Source organism: Falco punctatus, assembly GCF_963210335.1.
Source record: "Falco punctatus genome assembly, chromosome: 5".
Taxonomy (NCBI): Eukaryota; Metazoa; Chordata; class Aves; order Falconiformes; family Falconidae; genus Falco; species Falco punctatus.
Genome location: NC_137584.1, coordinates 17,942,281 through 17,959,164, shown reverse-complemented (window position 1 = coordinate 17,959,164; position 16,884 = coordinate 17,942,281). Strand labels below are relative to the sequence as shown.

The following is a 16,884-nucleotide window of genomic DNA, read 5'->3' as shown; positions in this document are numbered from 1 at the left end:
TTGTAAGCTTCTATTAAAAGCAATGTGTAATTTGTTTCAATTTTGCATGTAAGGTTCAGATAGCGAAGAGGATGAAGATACACTAACAGCGAAGAGGAGCTTAGAAGAAATGAACGAACGGGAAGGTCTGCTAATTTTTTCTTTTCTGTGTTGAGGAGTGCTATTAATCATTGAAGACACAGAAACTAAACTTACTATCAGTTTTACAGCAGGTGACATGTTACAAATACTCTCTAAAATATGCTGGACAATCTTGAGTAGTGAAGAACACTGTGAGTTATAAATAAAAGATAAATTTCTTAAACTGAAAAGTATGCCAGCAGCCAAAATCTATTTTATTGGCGCACCACCACAGGGTACTGTGCAATTAAAAGACTTGACTGAGCTCACTTTGTACGAGTTTAGTATGACTGTTGACTCGGAGTAGAACTACTGACTAAATAGTTGAACTTCTGAATAAATAGTTCAAAATAGATACTGGATCTCAACAAAGCACTCTGGTCTCCTAAAAGAGCTGCAGATTTATGCATGTTTGAATCAGCAGTACAGTCTGCTCACATTGTATCTTACCTCATTTGAAATTGTTTTCATCCTTTTGCTGCTGTGCTTAGTGGTGGCATTCATCCAATGTAGTTGTTAAATTATTTTCAAAGTGCACTGTAGTCCATCACCAAAAGTTATTATTTAAAGGCTTAGCTCTGCCCTTTCACCTGATGGAAATAAGGTGGGCTAAAAAAAAAAGTCAAATGAATAATTTGTACAAGGTCAGTGATAAAACTGATAACTGAATCTTACATTTCCAGAATTTATTCAGTTACAAATTTACCAACTGTTACTAAATATTGTTACTAAATGTCCAACGTATTCAGCTACAGTACTGAAAGTTTGCTGTGCTCAGGTCACCCTAGCACTGGATATTGCCATCAGGGATAGCAGTGGCATTAGCTGCATACAGGAGGTTCCAGTTCTGATGCTTCAGTGCTGAAGGCATCTGTCTGACCTTAGGAAGCAGCGTGGCTTCAGCTGTGTTCACTGGCTGCCTGTGTGGTTAATGGCGGTTCTGTCATGGGGTAAGAAAGTGAGAGGCAAAATCAGCTCCAGGAAGGGGTAAAAAGGAAAAAGCCTTCAGGAAGGGGTAAAAAGGAAAAAGCACTAGCAACTGCTGGAAGAGGAGAAGGCAAAAAGCAAGTGTAGGAGGCAGAAGAAGGTGCTTCAGCAGCTCCAGGGAGCAGAGGACAATCCAGGTATCACTGTGGAGCTAACTGCATGCCATTAGTAACAGAGTCACAGTTTGGACCTTTTTCTTGATTCTTGCACGTGCTTACTGACTGATTGACAACAAATTTTAATGTAAGCCGTTGTCTACAAATGGCTTTCTGCTTTATTTTGGTTTCAAAATTTCTTTTTTGTTTCTGTGACCATGTAATGTTTTCCTTTCAGAAACTAACATCTCTTTTACCAGTAGTACTGGATGTTATAGTAGAGTCCAGGTGAATGAATGTGGGCTGCTGACATGAGATAGAATTCATTGATACTATTTCTGTTCCAAATCTAGGTCTTACATAAAACACGCCAACAATAATTAAAGTGTTAAAATGTTATATATTAATTATTCTGTTCCCTTTGTCATAAGAACAGCTTTTTTTATAGGATGTCCTTGTGTCCTTCTAAAGCAGAAGGTTAATAATTCCAGGATGATAGTGTGTCTGAAAGCTGCTTTAATTTTTCCAACTATACTATTGGTATTAATATTTACTGTACAGATAAACCTTGTCTAACTTGTCATATTTAATTCACTAACACCAAACAATTAGTGCCCAAAACAACTTCAATGTAATGCAGAAACGGAGTTTCTTTCTGATTATTATGAAAAGTGTTTGAGAGGTTGTTAACAAGTCAGATACATGCAGTGCAGTCTTCCCCCGCCCCCCCCCCCCCCCCATCAAAAATGTTCCAGCCCTGAGCTAAACTATTCTTACTGTTGACATGACTTTTTCTCTACTTACATCTGACCTTCCTAGTAAGAGTAACAACAGTGGTGCCGACTTAGAATAAGGGAGTGTCTATTGATAAAGAACTAGAATGAAAGTACTGAGAACACTTGGCTTGTTTTGTGTGTATGTCTCTTTTGTTTTAATACTTAGTGCATACATACGGGTTTTAATCTTGGTATTATTTTGACCAGTAAATATGTAGTTGTGTTATACTCTTAAACTAATCATTGGGCTGCCCCTAGTTAATACAGTGGAAGGTTGTAGAGGTTGTTCCTGTATTTTGAAGTGTTGAAAGGATGGCATATACTTTCATTCTGTTTCTCTACCATATTTTGCAGTCTACTGACATTGCCCACGGAAGTAATTTGTTGCTTTATGTAGTAATATTAATGTAGCTGTGTTTAGGACTAGTTATCAACCATAGTTTGAGATTATTTATTTATTTATTTATTTATACAGAGGAAGATGCAGATTTGGAAGAAGCTATCAAGAGAAGCCTTGAGGAAATGTAAATGAAGATTCTCCAGTACACTAACACCATGTCATCAGAGCTGCTCACAAAAATGGAAGCTTGTTCATCTATTTACAAAGGTTCAAAAATACCGCTTTAAAAACACATCTGTATCTTGAATAGTTAGATTTATAATCTGATGTCCTGTCATGGTGATGAACAGCTGGAGTTTATAGATATCCGCTGCAATATACTGTGTATGATTAAAAATAAATTTTTAAGCTTTTGCATATTCTGTTTCTAATGGGTGATGACTAAGTCTCTCCATTCTAGCTGTATAAGTTATTGCCTAATTAGTAGGCTGGTCTTACTAGGTATTTGGGGGGAGGTTGTTGCTAATTTTTTTTAATTGGTTCTTCTATTTAATTTTTTTTTGTTTTACAAAATGTCATTGTCTTTATTTACTTTTTCATGTGGTCCTTGCAACAGGTAAAAATAGTAAACTCCAATTATCTCAGATTTGCCTGGCTAATCTTGTTATAAAGAGAAGCTTAGATTCCAGGTTTATAAATTGAACATACGGCCTAACTCTTGCCTGTGGCCAGTCTCGCCTCATAGACCGTAGTTTTGTCTACATTCTGTTTATTAGAAATGTCAGAATCAGGACCACAGGCTGTATAGTTAGCTAACTTTATTTTTCTAAATGTATATGTTTTTTTTAGTAGTAGCAAGGTAGCACATTGGATTTGATGGTTTAAAGTTTGACGGGTTCAGTTCCTTTCCCTGATCTGAGTCTGGAACAACTTTTTAAGAGAACAGAAGCTAAATAAACTTTCTAGTTCCTGTTTGGAATAGATGTGAGAGAATTTAAGCTGTATTATTCCTATATACTATTGTCTTTGCTCCCTTCTGCTCATGAAGAGGTAGCTTTGGACAAATGAATGTAAATGTCTTAATTATTTTTGTACTGTCATTTATTTTAAGGTGAACAACTATTTCTTTGTTTAAAATTATCTGTCACTTTTCTCTGTTCCTTAGTTTAAAAATACCTATGCAAACTGTCCAGCTTTACCAGCCTATTATACTTCAGTTAATGATTGCTCTCCATCAGTAAGAAATCTTAATATAATAAAATGCCAGCTTGGGGTTTTTATTGTTAATCATTAGCCTGTGAGTTTTGTTCTAGCTGCTATAAATCTAAATCTATTCAAATCTGGGTGTGTGGTTTACACTGCTTCTGGGGAAGCCCTGTTCTGGGAAGATTTTGAGTTGTCTTTAGCTACTGACTCAAGCTAAAAAGTTGCAGAATTTTTCACGCCAAGTTCTTCTAATAAAGGTTGGAATGAGATGGAAGACAATTTTTGTCCTCAAACATGTCTCAGTCCAGGTTAAAGAGGCTTTTGGGCAGGTGTTGTTCAGTGCAGACCCTGAAGCTGCTAATTCCTTTCACATGAAGAGATGTTTCAGCTTGAGAAAGTTCTTTGCTTGGCTTCAACAAATGTTTAAAACCTGGGTAGATGGTCTTCTCCAGAGTCTGCTATGTTAGATTTTGATAATGTCCTTTATTCCTCATAACATTCTATTCTGTCATAAATGTGAAGTTTGCTTGTACCTGATGGGCCATGACTTAATTGATTGCATTAAAAAAGAAGCCATGTGTGCATATACCTTCTCTATATTTGGAGCTCCGGTTATTAAACACGTTGTATTGGCCTCCTCATCTGCTTACCAAAATAAGCAGCAAATACCAACCCCTGCTGCTATGGCTTTTTTTATAAAACAGCTAACTAGAGTTTTGTATTTTTATGTTAAAAGTAGTCTCCAGAATGCTGTCTTGAAATTTGTCCTCATTTTCTTTGGCCTCTTCTGAGGTTCTGTTAACTCCCTGAAATTTTTCTTTGCATAGTGTTCTGCCATCACAGGCTTGTGATACTTCTGTTTCCAGAAGAGCAGGGAAAATTGGATTCTTAAAATGCTGCGTGTACAGACATGTGACTTGTTACTCACCAGCAATGGTACTGCACCTTGTTCTTCAACTGGAAACAGTGTCTTGTAATTGGTTGTGCTTCAGAATTTAATGTTTCTGGCTGGGGAGTAGTGTTTAACTGGCTGAAGTTTTTGAGGTTTTCCCTGGATATGCTAAGATTTGTCTGTGTTTACAAGTAGAACTCCTCTGTTAAAGGATGCTGGGCAAGCTGCTTTTACATTTGTACTAGAAGTGATTTGTCCTGCCCTTTTTAAGAGAATTTGCTTTTGTGGTGATGCTTGAGTTCACCCTTCATTAGTCTCAAGTAATCCTGTGATGCTTTCTTGTGTTTAATGAGGAAAGGGTCTAAACTCCACCTGGCTACCACCAGCTGTTCATTTTAATGCTCTTCATTTCTTTAAGGCGCATGTATAAGTTTTACAAAACTGAAATCGTGACACGTCGAGATTGGTACAAGGCTCATCTCTTTGGGGCTTTGTGTGCCATATTCTCTTGTATCAAACAAAATTCCTCTTTTGGTCATATTCAGAGACTAGATGAGATGCCACATAAGTCAGTGCAACCGTTAAGAAAGTCACTGGAGTGCTAAAACATCATGCCTGCCTGATTGCTTCTGAAGCTTTAATAATATTTTAAAAAAATAATAATTTGAGATTGGCTTACTGTAAGCTACTTGCTTTGTATATGTTTTAGGGTGCTGAGTTCATTTTCTTAGCTCTTAAAGGTATACAGAAATGACCACTGCTGTTCCTATAGCAGTCACAGGATGCAAACCTTTACTGAATCTTTACCAAATATGGTGAAGTTTATAGAGGTATGAAGTTAAGCAGTCTTCTTGCTTAAAAGGAAAATGTTCTATCATCTGCTTGTGCTGTCCTAGCAATGTTTACAATGATTGCTGTAAATTGGAAGGTGGTGAGGAAGATGGATGACGAATTGTTTCAAAATTAATTTAGAAAATTTGGCTGACATTAGCACAACGATACTTTCTGGCAATTCTTTTCAGCTAAGCAGCTTTATTAAAGTCTGCATCTGCATATTTCTCCAATGCTTCTGAATGTCCTCAAGTTTCCTGTAGAAATTCTTAGTGCAAGTGGTTTTGAACTCTGTTGTAACAATCTGGGTCAAATAATATGATCAAAGATACTATAAAAGTGGATGTACGCAAGTCAGAAAAGTTAGGGAAGTGGCAAATAATACACAGTGTGCACTGGGGACAACAAAGCTCAGCGTGTGTGGAAATTTAATGTAAAGTTCCCTTTGTAAATCTGTGCAAGTTCACTTTCACTGACTGCAGTATCCTGATTTCTGAAAGTCCTTCCATTTGTGTTTTTGCCCAGAGCTCCATACACAATCAGCTGAGCATCTGCAGCTTTACAGAATTCACTGGCTCATCTACTAGGCAATTTTCCTCTTGATGAGAATGAACTGCTGCGTGCCCCGAAATGGTCTACCGGCTTTCAGATTGCTTCTGAGATAGTACTTCAGTCAGACTTATGACAGGCTTGCGACCTCAGGGCTTGTCTACAAAGTAAAACGACTGCGAGGTGCAGAGGGAAGCCCAGGGCTAGCTGTAATGGGCATTGGCAGCAACAGCAGCGAAGACACAGTAGCACAGGTTCAGCAGGGGCTAAAGCGAGGGGGCAGCCTCCTGTGACAGCAGGTACGTGTTTTGATTGAAAACATATCCTGAAACCTCACACTAGCCCATCTTTACTGCTGCTGTTACGGTGCTGGGGAGACGGCAGACTGGCTGCGGTTGGCTGGCCCAAGCCATGGCCGCATCCTTCTGCTGCGCATGGAAACTCTGTTTCCATAACACTTATGTATACAGAAGGTTCTTCATTTGAAGTTCCTGAGGTGCAGGGAGGGAAATAATCTGGCGTAGCATTTCTTGGGTGTGGACTTCCTCTTTGATCCTATTCCATGACTGCTCATGTGTAAGTGTTAGGGTATGTGACAAGGTATATATCAGGGTTTGGAATAAGGTGAAGCTGCAACTGAGGTGCTGTTTAGCCCTGTGACAATTGGCAGTGCTTGCGGTGTAGATCGTCCCCCTGGTTCTGGGACTTCTACAGATACATCAGATGTCAGACCTGGGAAAGTTGCTCTTTCTGCTACCTCAAGGGACCTTGCGTGTGTCAATGAGACTCTTCTGCATGTTGCTCTGTTTTGCAAGTGGCACCCATTTTTTTTTTTATGATGATGTAGTTTAAACAAGAGACAGCCAGCGGCTTCACTTCTGATGCCATGAAATACACACTCTCTCCTCATGTTCATCTTGCTGGTGCCTACAGCCAGAGCAGGGCTGTGCAGTCCATCACGTGAACACAGCTGTGGAGAAGATGAGGAGAGGAGGACGTGGGCATGGCAGCACTGGCAGTCCTGACCTGGCCATCACTGTTCTTCACCGCAGACCACAAGGAGGAAGATAAAAATCCATGCTTTGTTTCAGATGGGGGGGCCCTTCCTCCTCCCATCGCCTTGTGGCCCCGAAGGACCCGATTCCTGCCTCCTGTGTCCACAAACTTCTGCCAGTTGGGTTGTGAGTCAGTTCTCTTCCTCCAGAGATATACTCCTATCTTTCCAGCCCAGCCACCTATTACGGATACATGGTGGCAACTGCCCCTTTACGTACCTTGGTGAGAAGCAGAAGGGACAGGGGCCAATCTACCCCTCTAGAGAGCAGGAAAAGCAGTTTCCGTGGTCCTTCCAAGTTTCTGAATGGGAAAATATCCCGGGTTGCACAGGCAGTAGTACTGCGGCCTGTCCTGGAAGGCTGCTTACACTTTTAAATCTGCTCTGGTTCCATGGTTTGTGCTATTCGTGCTTCTAGGGTAAAACGCCGTTTTGCTGTTGCAGAGGCTAAGTCATAGGTGACATGTTTGGATGCAGCGACAGCTGTTCTGTGCCTGTGTTTCATTGCAGCTTCTATCGGTGTGGAATTAAAGCCCTATGCAAGGAAAAAAACATTCATAGCTGTTCAGCTATTGTAGATGGGGCTTAAAAAGCAGGTATCAGTTGTTACTTACCAAATTGGCAGGGGAAGAATAGAAGGATCTTAGGAAATAAAATGCTTGCGAAGTGTGTATCATGGCTACAAGTGGTTTCTCTTCAGGCTGGGAAGCGTTTTTTAATTATCTTCTACAAAGACTGTAGAGAAATAGATGGAACAATTGTTCCGATGAAATTATTTCCATGAACTCACAGGCAACAAGACTTATCCAACTACACGGAACAAGACTACTCAGGCAATTAATTTAACGAGAGCGCTTGGGACATGATATCATTCTCAATGGATGAGCCTGTGAAAACAGCTATTTTGAATCACAGTGGGACAAGCATACAAAACACTCTCCCTATGCAACAACACCCCTCCTCGCTTGGTGCCAAAAATTGGTCTGTTTGAGCCATTTGCCCAAACCTGGACTTCTGGGATAAGCAACTTCCTTTTTAACTACTCACAGCTGGGGCAAGTAAAGCCTATGTGTGACTTGAAGTGTTGGAACCAACGCTCCCAGCAGGAGCCTGAAGTACGAGGGTGCTCCTGAGAGGGAAGGGACCATATTCTAGTCAAATGCCATCCCAGAACAAGTCGTTACTAGCTGCAGGTCCACTGCCTTGGCTACTGTAAAACAGATACTCTCTTTTTCTGGCGTAGCAAGAGAACACTAACCACTTTCCAGTAACCCTTTCCGTGTCATCCTGGACGGTAACAGCTGGGCACTCACGGCTGGCACCGGGACGATGCGCTGTCGGTGGCAGCATCGCGAGCGCCTTGTGTTTGGAACGCCGGTCAGGCTCTGCTTGCGGCGGGGGCTGCTCCGCTTCGCCGTTTCCCGGCTTTTCTCTCCCCTCCGACAGGCGGCTGGAGCCTTCCAGCCTTTCTTGGCTTCGTCCTCTCGTGTCTTGCCCTTTCTTGTGTTTCCCTTTCTGAATCGCTCTACACACAGAGGCAGCAGCCGGGTGTCGGGGGCTCGTTGCCTGTAACGGGAGGGCGAACCGAGGGGCCGGCGCCGGGCGGCTGCGCCCCGCAGGGCCGTAACGCGGTGTCGGGGCCCCGTTACTGCTCCCTCAGCTGCTGCTTCGGCGGGAGGCGCGGGCTGCCCGGGCCCGGCTGCTCGTGTCACGGGGGGGCTGGGGACAGGCGCGGGGCAGCCGGGGGTCCCGCCGCGCCGCCAGCCGCTCTCGGGGGGAGCGGGGGCGCCCCCCGGCAGGGTCGGGCGGCCGGGCAGCGGGGTGCGCCTGTCGCCCTGCGGCCTGACCCCCCGGGGCGCCGCCGGCTGGCGGACGAGCTCCCTGCCGTACCCAGCGCCGCCGCCGCAGGGCGAGCGGTCCCGCCGGGCCGCCCCGCAGCCGGCCGGGGGCAGCCACGCCGGGGGGCGCGGGCGGGGGGCGCGGGCGGGGCGGCCCGGCGCGCTGCGTGAGGCGGCACCCGCGGGGCCGCGGCGCGGGGGCGGGGTGTCCGCGGGGGCAGGCGGCGGGGCGGGCGCCTTCTTTGGCCATGAGCGAGGTGCCGGCATTCGGCCGCCGCCGCCGCCTGCGGGACGCGGGGAGGGAGCGGCCGCAGCGCGGATCCGCCGGCGGCAGCAGGCGGGTGCTATGGCCCAGGCCAAGATCAGCGCCAAGGCCAGCGAGGGGGCGCAGCAGCAGCAGCAGCAGTCGCAGTCCGGCGGGCAGCTTCGAGGCCGCTTCTACCGCTCCACCTCCATGGCGGACCGCTCGAGCCGCCTGCTCGAGAACCTGGACCAGCTGGAGCTCAGGTGGGGCCCCGGCGGGCGGCGGCACCGCTGCGGCTGGAGCGGGCCCGGGCCGAGGCGGGCAGGGGGCGGCGAGGCCGGGCGGCGCCGGGCCGGGGCAGCCGCCGAGTCCCCGGCCCCTCGCAGCGGCCCGGCGGGAGGGGAGCGGGGCGGCGGCGGCGCGGGGCTTCCCGGGGCGGCCGGGGGAGCAGCAGCCCCCTTCGGCGGGGGCGCCCTCGAAAGCGGCCGCGGTGCCGTGGCCGGGCTGCGTGTGCGTGTGCGCGGCCGCCGCGCTGCGGGAGCGGGCGCGCGTGCACACGGGCTCCCCGAGGAGGCGCGGGACCCCTCGCCGTGCCCGCGCCCGCCGTGCCCGCGCTGCGGGCGGGTGCCGCGCAGGGCGGCGCAGGGGGACACGGCGGTGCCGCCCGGGCTCCGCGGCGCTGCGGGGCTGGGTGCCGGCGTGTGGGGCTGCGGGGCTGCCCGGCCTCCCCTCGCGCTGCCGGGTCGGTACCCGCGCGCGGCGCCCCCTGCGCCCCGGGCCGTGATGAGCCGCGTCCCTGGAACGCGAGCGGCGCTGCCTCCCGCAGCTCGGCTGCGATTTTCCGAAGTCGCTGCTGCGGACACAGCGCGTGTGTCAGCGTCGTGCCAAGCCACGTCCTGCCAGGACACGTCCTGCCCGCTCCTGCCGCTTGTCGTTCCCCACATAATCCCATTTGATTTTTCCCTCCCCCCCCGCTTCAGCAGCGCGAGAGGCAGCTCCCTGCCCTTGACCGCCTCCCTCGGCCTCGGCCCGGCCGCGTTCCGCGGCGCCCTGAGGCGGGCGGGTGCGCAGGCTGCCGCGGCCGTACCGGCCATTCACCTGCGCTACAGCCGCACATCGATCAGCGGCTCTCACAGAACCGCCCGGAATGTTTCTGGTCATTAAAAGAGCTCTGTGGGATACAGGAGTCGCCTTTTCCCCTTTCTGCTTGCTTTACTTCGCATTATTCAGGAGTGGACTTTATGTGCTCTTGTAATTAGCCTTTCCCTTGGTTTGATTAAGTCTCCTTGAAGTCCTTCGCAGACTTCTCTGAATTTGACTAAACAAAATCGCTGTCTGCAAACAAGTCTCGCTGCTCACATCCAGGTCTAGCGCATGAGTATATAATCACAAAATGAGCATCAGAATATGCAAAAATGTGTTCTAAGTTTGCTGAGTGACTCTTGAAATAAAGCAGACGGTTTGGTTAACCAGAAATTAAGCCGCAAATTAAACTTCCCGGTTTGCTCTGGGTCTTTCAAACAGGCATAATTCTAAATGCGGAACAGTTAGGAAAAGAGTCGAACTACTTTGATTAAAGTCACTCAAGTCCTGGATTTTTTTCCATGCATAGCTAATTGGCCTCGTTTCAAAGTAATTTGAATGGCAGGAGGAAGAGCTTCCACACTTCTCCAGCTGGTTTAGTTTGGTTAGAGACTCTTGAGACATTGCTTGTGAATATAATAAGTGAAAATTTGTCAGTGAACTACAGCCTTTAATTAACCCCCTCGACAATCCTCAGTTCTCCAGTTGCTTAAGGTCGGCTGAACCTCGAGGCAGCCCTCGTCCCTTCGGGAATGCTCCGGATGGAACAGCCTTCCCTTTTCCCCCTCTCTTCTACCACTGTAGATGCTTTTCTGACAGTAACGGGGTATTTTTGTACCTCCCTGCTGAGTATTTGCAGATGGACTTTCTTTTGTAGGGAAAGCGAGCGGGAAGGGGGGATTAATTTGGCTGCCAGGGAGCGAGCCCCGGCGGGGGTGGCAGTGGGGGCAGGTGGCACGTTTGTCCCTTGTAAGGGCTTGGACTTTCATGTTGCCCTGACTGTCTGTGAGTGCCAGGGTGTCTTGGGAGCAGCTGGAAGCGGGACCAGAGTCTCTATTTATGAGTCACCGTGTTCTGGTGGTTGTGTGAAGTGAACATGCAGTCCTAGGTGTAATGATAGATGAGATAATTCGGGCTTTTTTTGTCATCTCAATTTTTTGTACCTTTTCTCCTGTTGTCCTTCAGAACAACCGTATCCTGCCACCCCACCCCACCCCTCCTGCTCACCTGAAAACAAAAACTCAGTTTAAGCAGCTGAGGATGCCAGGGTGAAACCCCCTGCCTTGTCTCCATCCAGCGTGCTCAGCTCCGTTTCAGGAAAAAAGCCACACCATCTTCAGATGTTTCTTGTTTCCTTTGAAAACTTACCTGCACCTCCAGCGTGCGAGCTTTAATGGTGAGCTGTTTAAGTCAGTCCGTAGTTTAAAGGCCGGAGTTATTGCAGCTGTCGTAAGAAAGCGGGTATCGAGTTTCTCATCTGGAAACAAAAGCGTAGGCTGGTCCACCTGTTCCTCGGGGGAATGCTCTGCTCATGTACGTGGTATGTAGGAAAGAAAGGCACTGCCTTGCTAATTCCTGTCCGACAGGGGACAATCAGAAGTAAGGAATGTTTTTTTAGTTTTAGGTAATGGATGGAATATTTAGTTGATGGTCAAACTGACACATACACTCCAAGTAGAACGACTGGATGCTGTGGTGGGTATCTCGCCTCGGTAAAGCCTCGCCAGCGTGTTCTCTGGAGCACTGACTTTTCCTGAGGCTGGTGTGAGTGGTTTCCCTGGGGTTTGGATTTCTACCCCTAAACTGCTGTTGAAATGATCCTATCCCGTTGTTTTGACCTCCGTGTGATCCAGGTCCCCAGCAGTGACAACTGGCCCTTTCCTCCACTCCCTTGTCTTGCCTTTCCCAGGCCATTTCCCCCATCTTCTGTTCAAGTGTGTAACTCCTGCTGGCTGGTGGGTGCCTGAGGTGCTACCGGTGTGCTGCGTTACCACCCTGTGCCTCCACCCTGCCCTTGAGAGGTCTCTGAAACCCGAGTTTATTTTTTAGGAATTTTTTCGAATGGATAGCAGAGGGGCGTGGGAGTCCTGACGTGCTGCTCCCTTGTCCCTCTGCCCCAGTGGCAGGAGCTCCTGCGCCTCCCTCACCTGCTGCTGCACGGTGCCGGGGCGGGTGCTCATTGTGCGTGCCCTTTGTGGAAGCAAATCCACTGGAATCTAAATTTTAGTGTATTTTGGTTGTGTGGCATTCGCTATTGCAGTTGAAAAAGTGGTTAAAATAATTCCCAAGAAGCAGTTATTGCTAATAAGATAGTTCTCAAGATTTGGTTATGTGACTTTCGGTCAAATAATGTCAATCAAAGTTCTAGTTGGTGAATTGGGGCGGGGGCGGTAGGGTTGCAGTACACAATCCCTGATTCCGATCACTTGGCTTTTAGGTCCTACCTCACGTACCAGTAGCTGGCCGCTGGCAGCGGTGATGTTTTAGGCACTCTCTAGAATTGCACCAATTCAGGGTGCATCTCTGCAATGCAGTTTTTCCACATTCTCCAGAGGACCCAGCAAAGCTTGTGGAAATCACAGATTGATCCACCTCCTGAAGGCAGACCTTTCAGTTTCAAGTCTGTACATTGATATATCAAATCGGATTTTTAAATGCTATTAAAGTTGAAATTATGCACTTCCAAACTTTAATTTTAAGCTTTCCAGAGACCACAATGTGTTTTTTAAATTGTGAAAATACAAGGTTTTTAAAAAGGCATGGTGAGGCATTTATGAAAATATTGCTAGACTTCCTAAATTACAAAGTGCAGACATCTGAATTATGAAATGACTCCACCTGCCTCATTGCTCTTCCTAACCAGTCCAAAATAATAATTAAAACTATTTGCTCTTGGCAAGAATTTGCATTGCATTAACTTTTCCCACTCCTCCTCAGAATGAACATTAAAGGCAGGGCCTGAAGCTTGTGCTTTCACTGACTAAATTAGGCTAAATATTTCATAAAACAGAACCATTCCGTGAGCAGGCTGTATGTGAAGTGGGGCTATTTATATCCTCAGATGCTCCTGTTCTTTCGCCTTCCTTCGCCCTCTTTTATTGCTGTTTTTCCAACGTCACCAGCCCTCAGCCAGCCTTTGAGGAAGGAGCGGCAGCTCTGTACCTTTCTCAAGACAGGCCCTCATCTGTGGAAGCAGCAATGAGCCATCACGGTTGAGGGGCAGCATCCAGTAACGCTGAGGAGTGCAAAGCATCGAAGAGACCTAACGAGGTTTTAGTTTTTCTGCCCCTTTTCTGGACAGGTTTGATAAACATTTCAGGATAGATGGATTCACTGTGCTGCTTACAGCAGCCAGACCTCCCCAGCTGCGCATTGAAAGCATCTGAAACTGTCAGCCAGGTTCACGTGATACTCTTGCTTTTCTGTGGGGTCTGGGAGTGCAGAATTTATATTTTTGGCACAACTCTTGAGCCAGTTGCAGCTCGGCGAGTCCTCTGCGAGCCCCTGCCTTCAAGCCTCCAGGGCAGAGCCAAGGGAGAGGGACGTTTCCCTTATGTTCCAGGTCTCCAGAGATGGTTCCCAGATGTGCTTTCCCATTATTACCTGGCAGGATGCAAAAGCTCCCTCCTTAAAACCACGGTGGGGAATAAGACATGAATTAAGGAACTGGTCTCGGATTTCTAGTGTGGCGTTTTCACGTTGCCTATGGCCGGATGGGTCTGGACCCCCGCAAGGCGGAGGGCAGGCTGTGGGCACACACCTCGCAGCTTACCAAGACCGAAACATTACCGGGGAGAGCGGTTTCTGAGGGGCTTCCCTCCTGCCCTCACCGCACCACGCGGGAGTTTCAGCGCAGGGAACAGGACTGGAGCGGGGGTCTTGTTTTGGGAAGGAACCGAGTTCCATGCTTCCCAGCAAGCCCCAAACTAGGAGTTGCTCCCACAGAAGCTTCTTCCCGGTGTGAGTCACGGTGACCATCGCTCCGTGGAAAACGCCAGTGACTGTGGGGACAGGCAGTCCAGAATCTTGTCCAAGCGAGCAAGGCATGCCACTTGGGGGGGAGCCCTTGTCACGTTAATAAAAGCGTGTGAGCTTTGTCCCCCTTACCTGTTTTTCTCCCTCGTTAAAAGGGTCATTTGGCTACAAGGTGGCATTAGGAGTTTTCTGGAGCGTCTGTGGCTTTGTAGGTGGGTTGCAGGGGTTCTGCACTGCTGGCCTGGGGGTGGCGGGGGAGCCAGGCCCCCTTGCTGCCTTCATCCCTGCAGCTGCAACCATCACCCCCAAGTTCCCTGATGGGGACTCGTCCCTCTCCCTGCGAGTTAAGCAGCTGATAATAATTGCCAATTAGCTACGGGACTTCTGCTGCTGGGCTCTGGTACCGACAGGCTCTGGATACCCGGACTAACTGCGGCATAGGATGGCACAGCGCTGCCGGTAAAATAGAAGATTTAAGTTTGATCAAATCACTGTTGTTTTGGGGTTTTTTCCCTCTGTCTGTTCATTATATTGAGTCTTGAAAAGTGAAGTTAAGATACAGGAGAAGGTAATGAAATCAGAGTCTGACTCATGGATAATTAAGAGCTGACTGTACTTTGTAAGCTGAAGTTTAAAAGAACAGTTCTTGGCAGCTATATAGGTGCACAGCTATTCTATTATTTAAACGTTTTGTTTGGTTCAACCATGTTCAGGGTAGAGGCTTTCCGTGACGCAGCATCTGCTATGGAACAAGAGAAAGAAATCCTGCTAGAAATGATCCACAATATACAGAACAGCCAGGACATGAGGCACATCAGCGAAGGTGAGAAGCTGCTTTGCCATACCCTTCCAACTGACCCAAAGCCAAAACAGCCTGCACCTTGGGGAGCAGCTGTGTCTGATCGCTCGCTGCTGGTGAAGGTACGGGCTCTGGAGCCAGCTAAGGCCACTGAAGGGCTGACAGTTACCCTGGGATCCCCTTTTTCTTGACTGTGTAAATCCACGTACTGTTCAGATGGATGGTCTCGCATGGATGCCACCACTGTGTATGACAAGACCCACATTCCGTTCGCTGATGGCTTTTCAAAATCGGGGTCAATATTGCTCAGCTGAGGGAGAGAAGTTGACAATGAGGATTAAATATAGTGGAAAAACCAGCATTTTAATGGTTTTGACTACGGGACAGGCACGAGTGCTACAAAGCGTACAGCTTGTAAGAACCTGATGATTAAGATTGTTTTCATGGTTGTTTGATACACGGCTTTAAATATAGTCCCTAAATCTGTACGTTTTACATTAGGTACTTTAAATTGCTGGTTTATTGGCTTTTCAAGAACCTACATGTCAAATATGTTGCGTCTGTATTTTAGGAAAAAACTTTTCAGAAAATAGAAAAACAGTTTTTTCATGCCCCCTAATTGCATCTGGTAGTCAGAAATCAGTTTTCTCTTTATGGCCTTTAGGGGTACTGTCTAAATCTCTCTCACAGGGGCACAGAAGGTCCTTAACGTGCCAGTTCTGTTCACAAATAATGTTTCCTGATCATATTGTATACTTCGCTTTAACGTGACACAGCAAGCATTGTGTCAGCAGTGGGAAAGCATCGCTTACATTTTTGGTAGAGCTTAATGCCTCATCTCTAATCAGAAGATCCTGTGAATTAAGGAGGACTTAGGCAAATGCAAAAAAATACTGTCTGGCCCCTGGAAATCTTGTTGATTGCCACCCAACCTTGTTTATTGCTAAGTTATAGCAGTGCAATTGTCTTGATGATGTTAATTGCACAGGGAAGCATTCACCTGTAACCTAGGATGCTTTATTGTTTTTGATTTAGGTGAGAGAGAAGAACTTAATTTGACTGCAAATCGCCTGATGGGCCGAACCCTTACTGTGGAGGTTTCCGTAGAAACCATCCGAAATGCCCAGCAGCAGGAATCCCTACTGCATGCCACTAAGATGATCGATGAAATTGTCAATAAACTTCTAGATGATCTGGAAGACGCCAAAATCCGCTTAATGTCGCTGTACGGTGCGTGCACATCTGATGTGCCAGCAGGACCCATCGATCAGAAATTTCAGTCTGTGGTAATTGGATGTGCCATTGAGGATCAGAAGAAAATCAAAAGGCGGCTAGAGACTCTGCTCAGAAACTTAGAAAATTCTGAAAAGTCAATCATGTTGTTGGAGCATCAGAAATCATCTGTTCGACAGTCTTGCAACAGCAAACAGGATTAAACTATCTTTCTGGCTACTTCTGGCAAATTGCAGGATGAGCAAATCGCCATAAAAAGCACACGCGTACATATGCACGCACATGCACCGAAGTATCTCTGATTGCGAGGTGCGAGCGTTTCATGGGGTTTGGTAGCATTGGTGTTTTCTTTTGGCAAGAAAGAATGCTATCAGTTGTCCTGTAGAGTCGATATCGCTCTATTGCAAATTGTAACTCTGCTTCTGCTGAACTGTCAGAAACCATCAAAATCTAGCCTTTCCTCCAGTCTCCTGGGATTTTTTTAAAACTAAAGTTGTTTTGTCATATCATGAGATTTCGGCTTTTCTCTGCTGTATACGTAGTGTGTGAACCAGACTTTTGGGAACAAAAGACAAATCATGGCAATAAATCAGAAACTTTAATAAACTGTTCTATGTTTTTTTCATAAACAACACACTGTCCTATTCATTACCATTTATTATTGGAATAATTTGGCATTATTCATAAGTAGATAACAATACTTTCAAGAGACAGTTTGCTTTTCCTTGGGTACAACACATCCATCCAAAGGTCCCAACCAGGGCTAGAAAGGGGCTCCGGCTCTCACAATATACCTTGAGGTGACCCATCCTGCCTCCCACTATCTAGCTGTAGTTTGAGGTTGCTGCATGTTTTTTTTAGA

The 16,884-nt window shown here is 46.9% G+C and overlaps 2 protein-coding genes across 5 annotated transcripts in view; both read left to right on the top strand.

Moving 5' to 3' along the window:
- The window catches only part of ZNF451 (zinc finger protein 451), a 41,474-nt gene extending 37,869 nt beyond the window's left edge, over positions 1–3,605 (top strand). For 3 of the 4 annotated variants that reach the window (XM_080389891.1, XM_080389892.1, XM_080389893.1), the window contains exons 14-15: positions 54–125; positions 2,454–3,605. In XM_080389891.1, the coding sequence (XP_080246017.1) occupies positions 54–125; positions 2,454–2,506 (125 nt within the window). In that variant the 3' untranslated portion in view covers positions 2,507–3,605. The remainder of the gene's footprint in view (positions 1–53; positions 126–2,453) is intronic. The other variant, XM_080389894.1, reaches the window with a different exon arrangement.
- A 5,261-nt stretch (positions 3,606–8,866) lies between these two features.
- On the top strand, positions 8,867–16,656 carry BAG2 (BAG cochaperone 2). Its single transcript, XM_080389919.1, has 3 exons — positions 8,867–9,195; positions 14,704–14,813; positions 15,825–16,656. The coding sequence occupies exons 1-3, from the start codon at positions 9,035–9,037 to the stop codon at positions 16,223–16,225; spliced, it is 672 nt and encodes a 223-aa protein (XP_080246045.1). The 5' UTR covers positions 8,867–9,034; the 3' UTR covers positions 16,226–16,656.
- Positions 16,657–16,884: the final 228 nt, after the last annotated feature.

Excerpts from the sequence above, each read along its gene's own strand:
- BAG2 (XM_080389919.1), top strand. The coding sequence starts at position 9,035 with ATGGCCCAGGCCAAGATCAGCGCCAAGGCCAGCGAGGGGGCGCAGCAG. Across the intron at positions 9,196-14,703 it reads CTGGACCAGCTGGAGCTCAG|GGTAGAGGCTTTCCGTGACG; the intron begins GTGGGGCCCCGG and ends AACCATGTTCAG. Across the intron at positions 14,814-15,824 it reads CATGAGGCACATCAGCGAAG|GTGAGAGAGAAGAACTTAAT; the intron begins GTGAGAAGCTGC and ends TTTTTGATTTAG.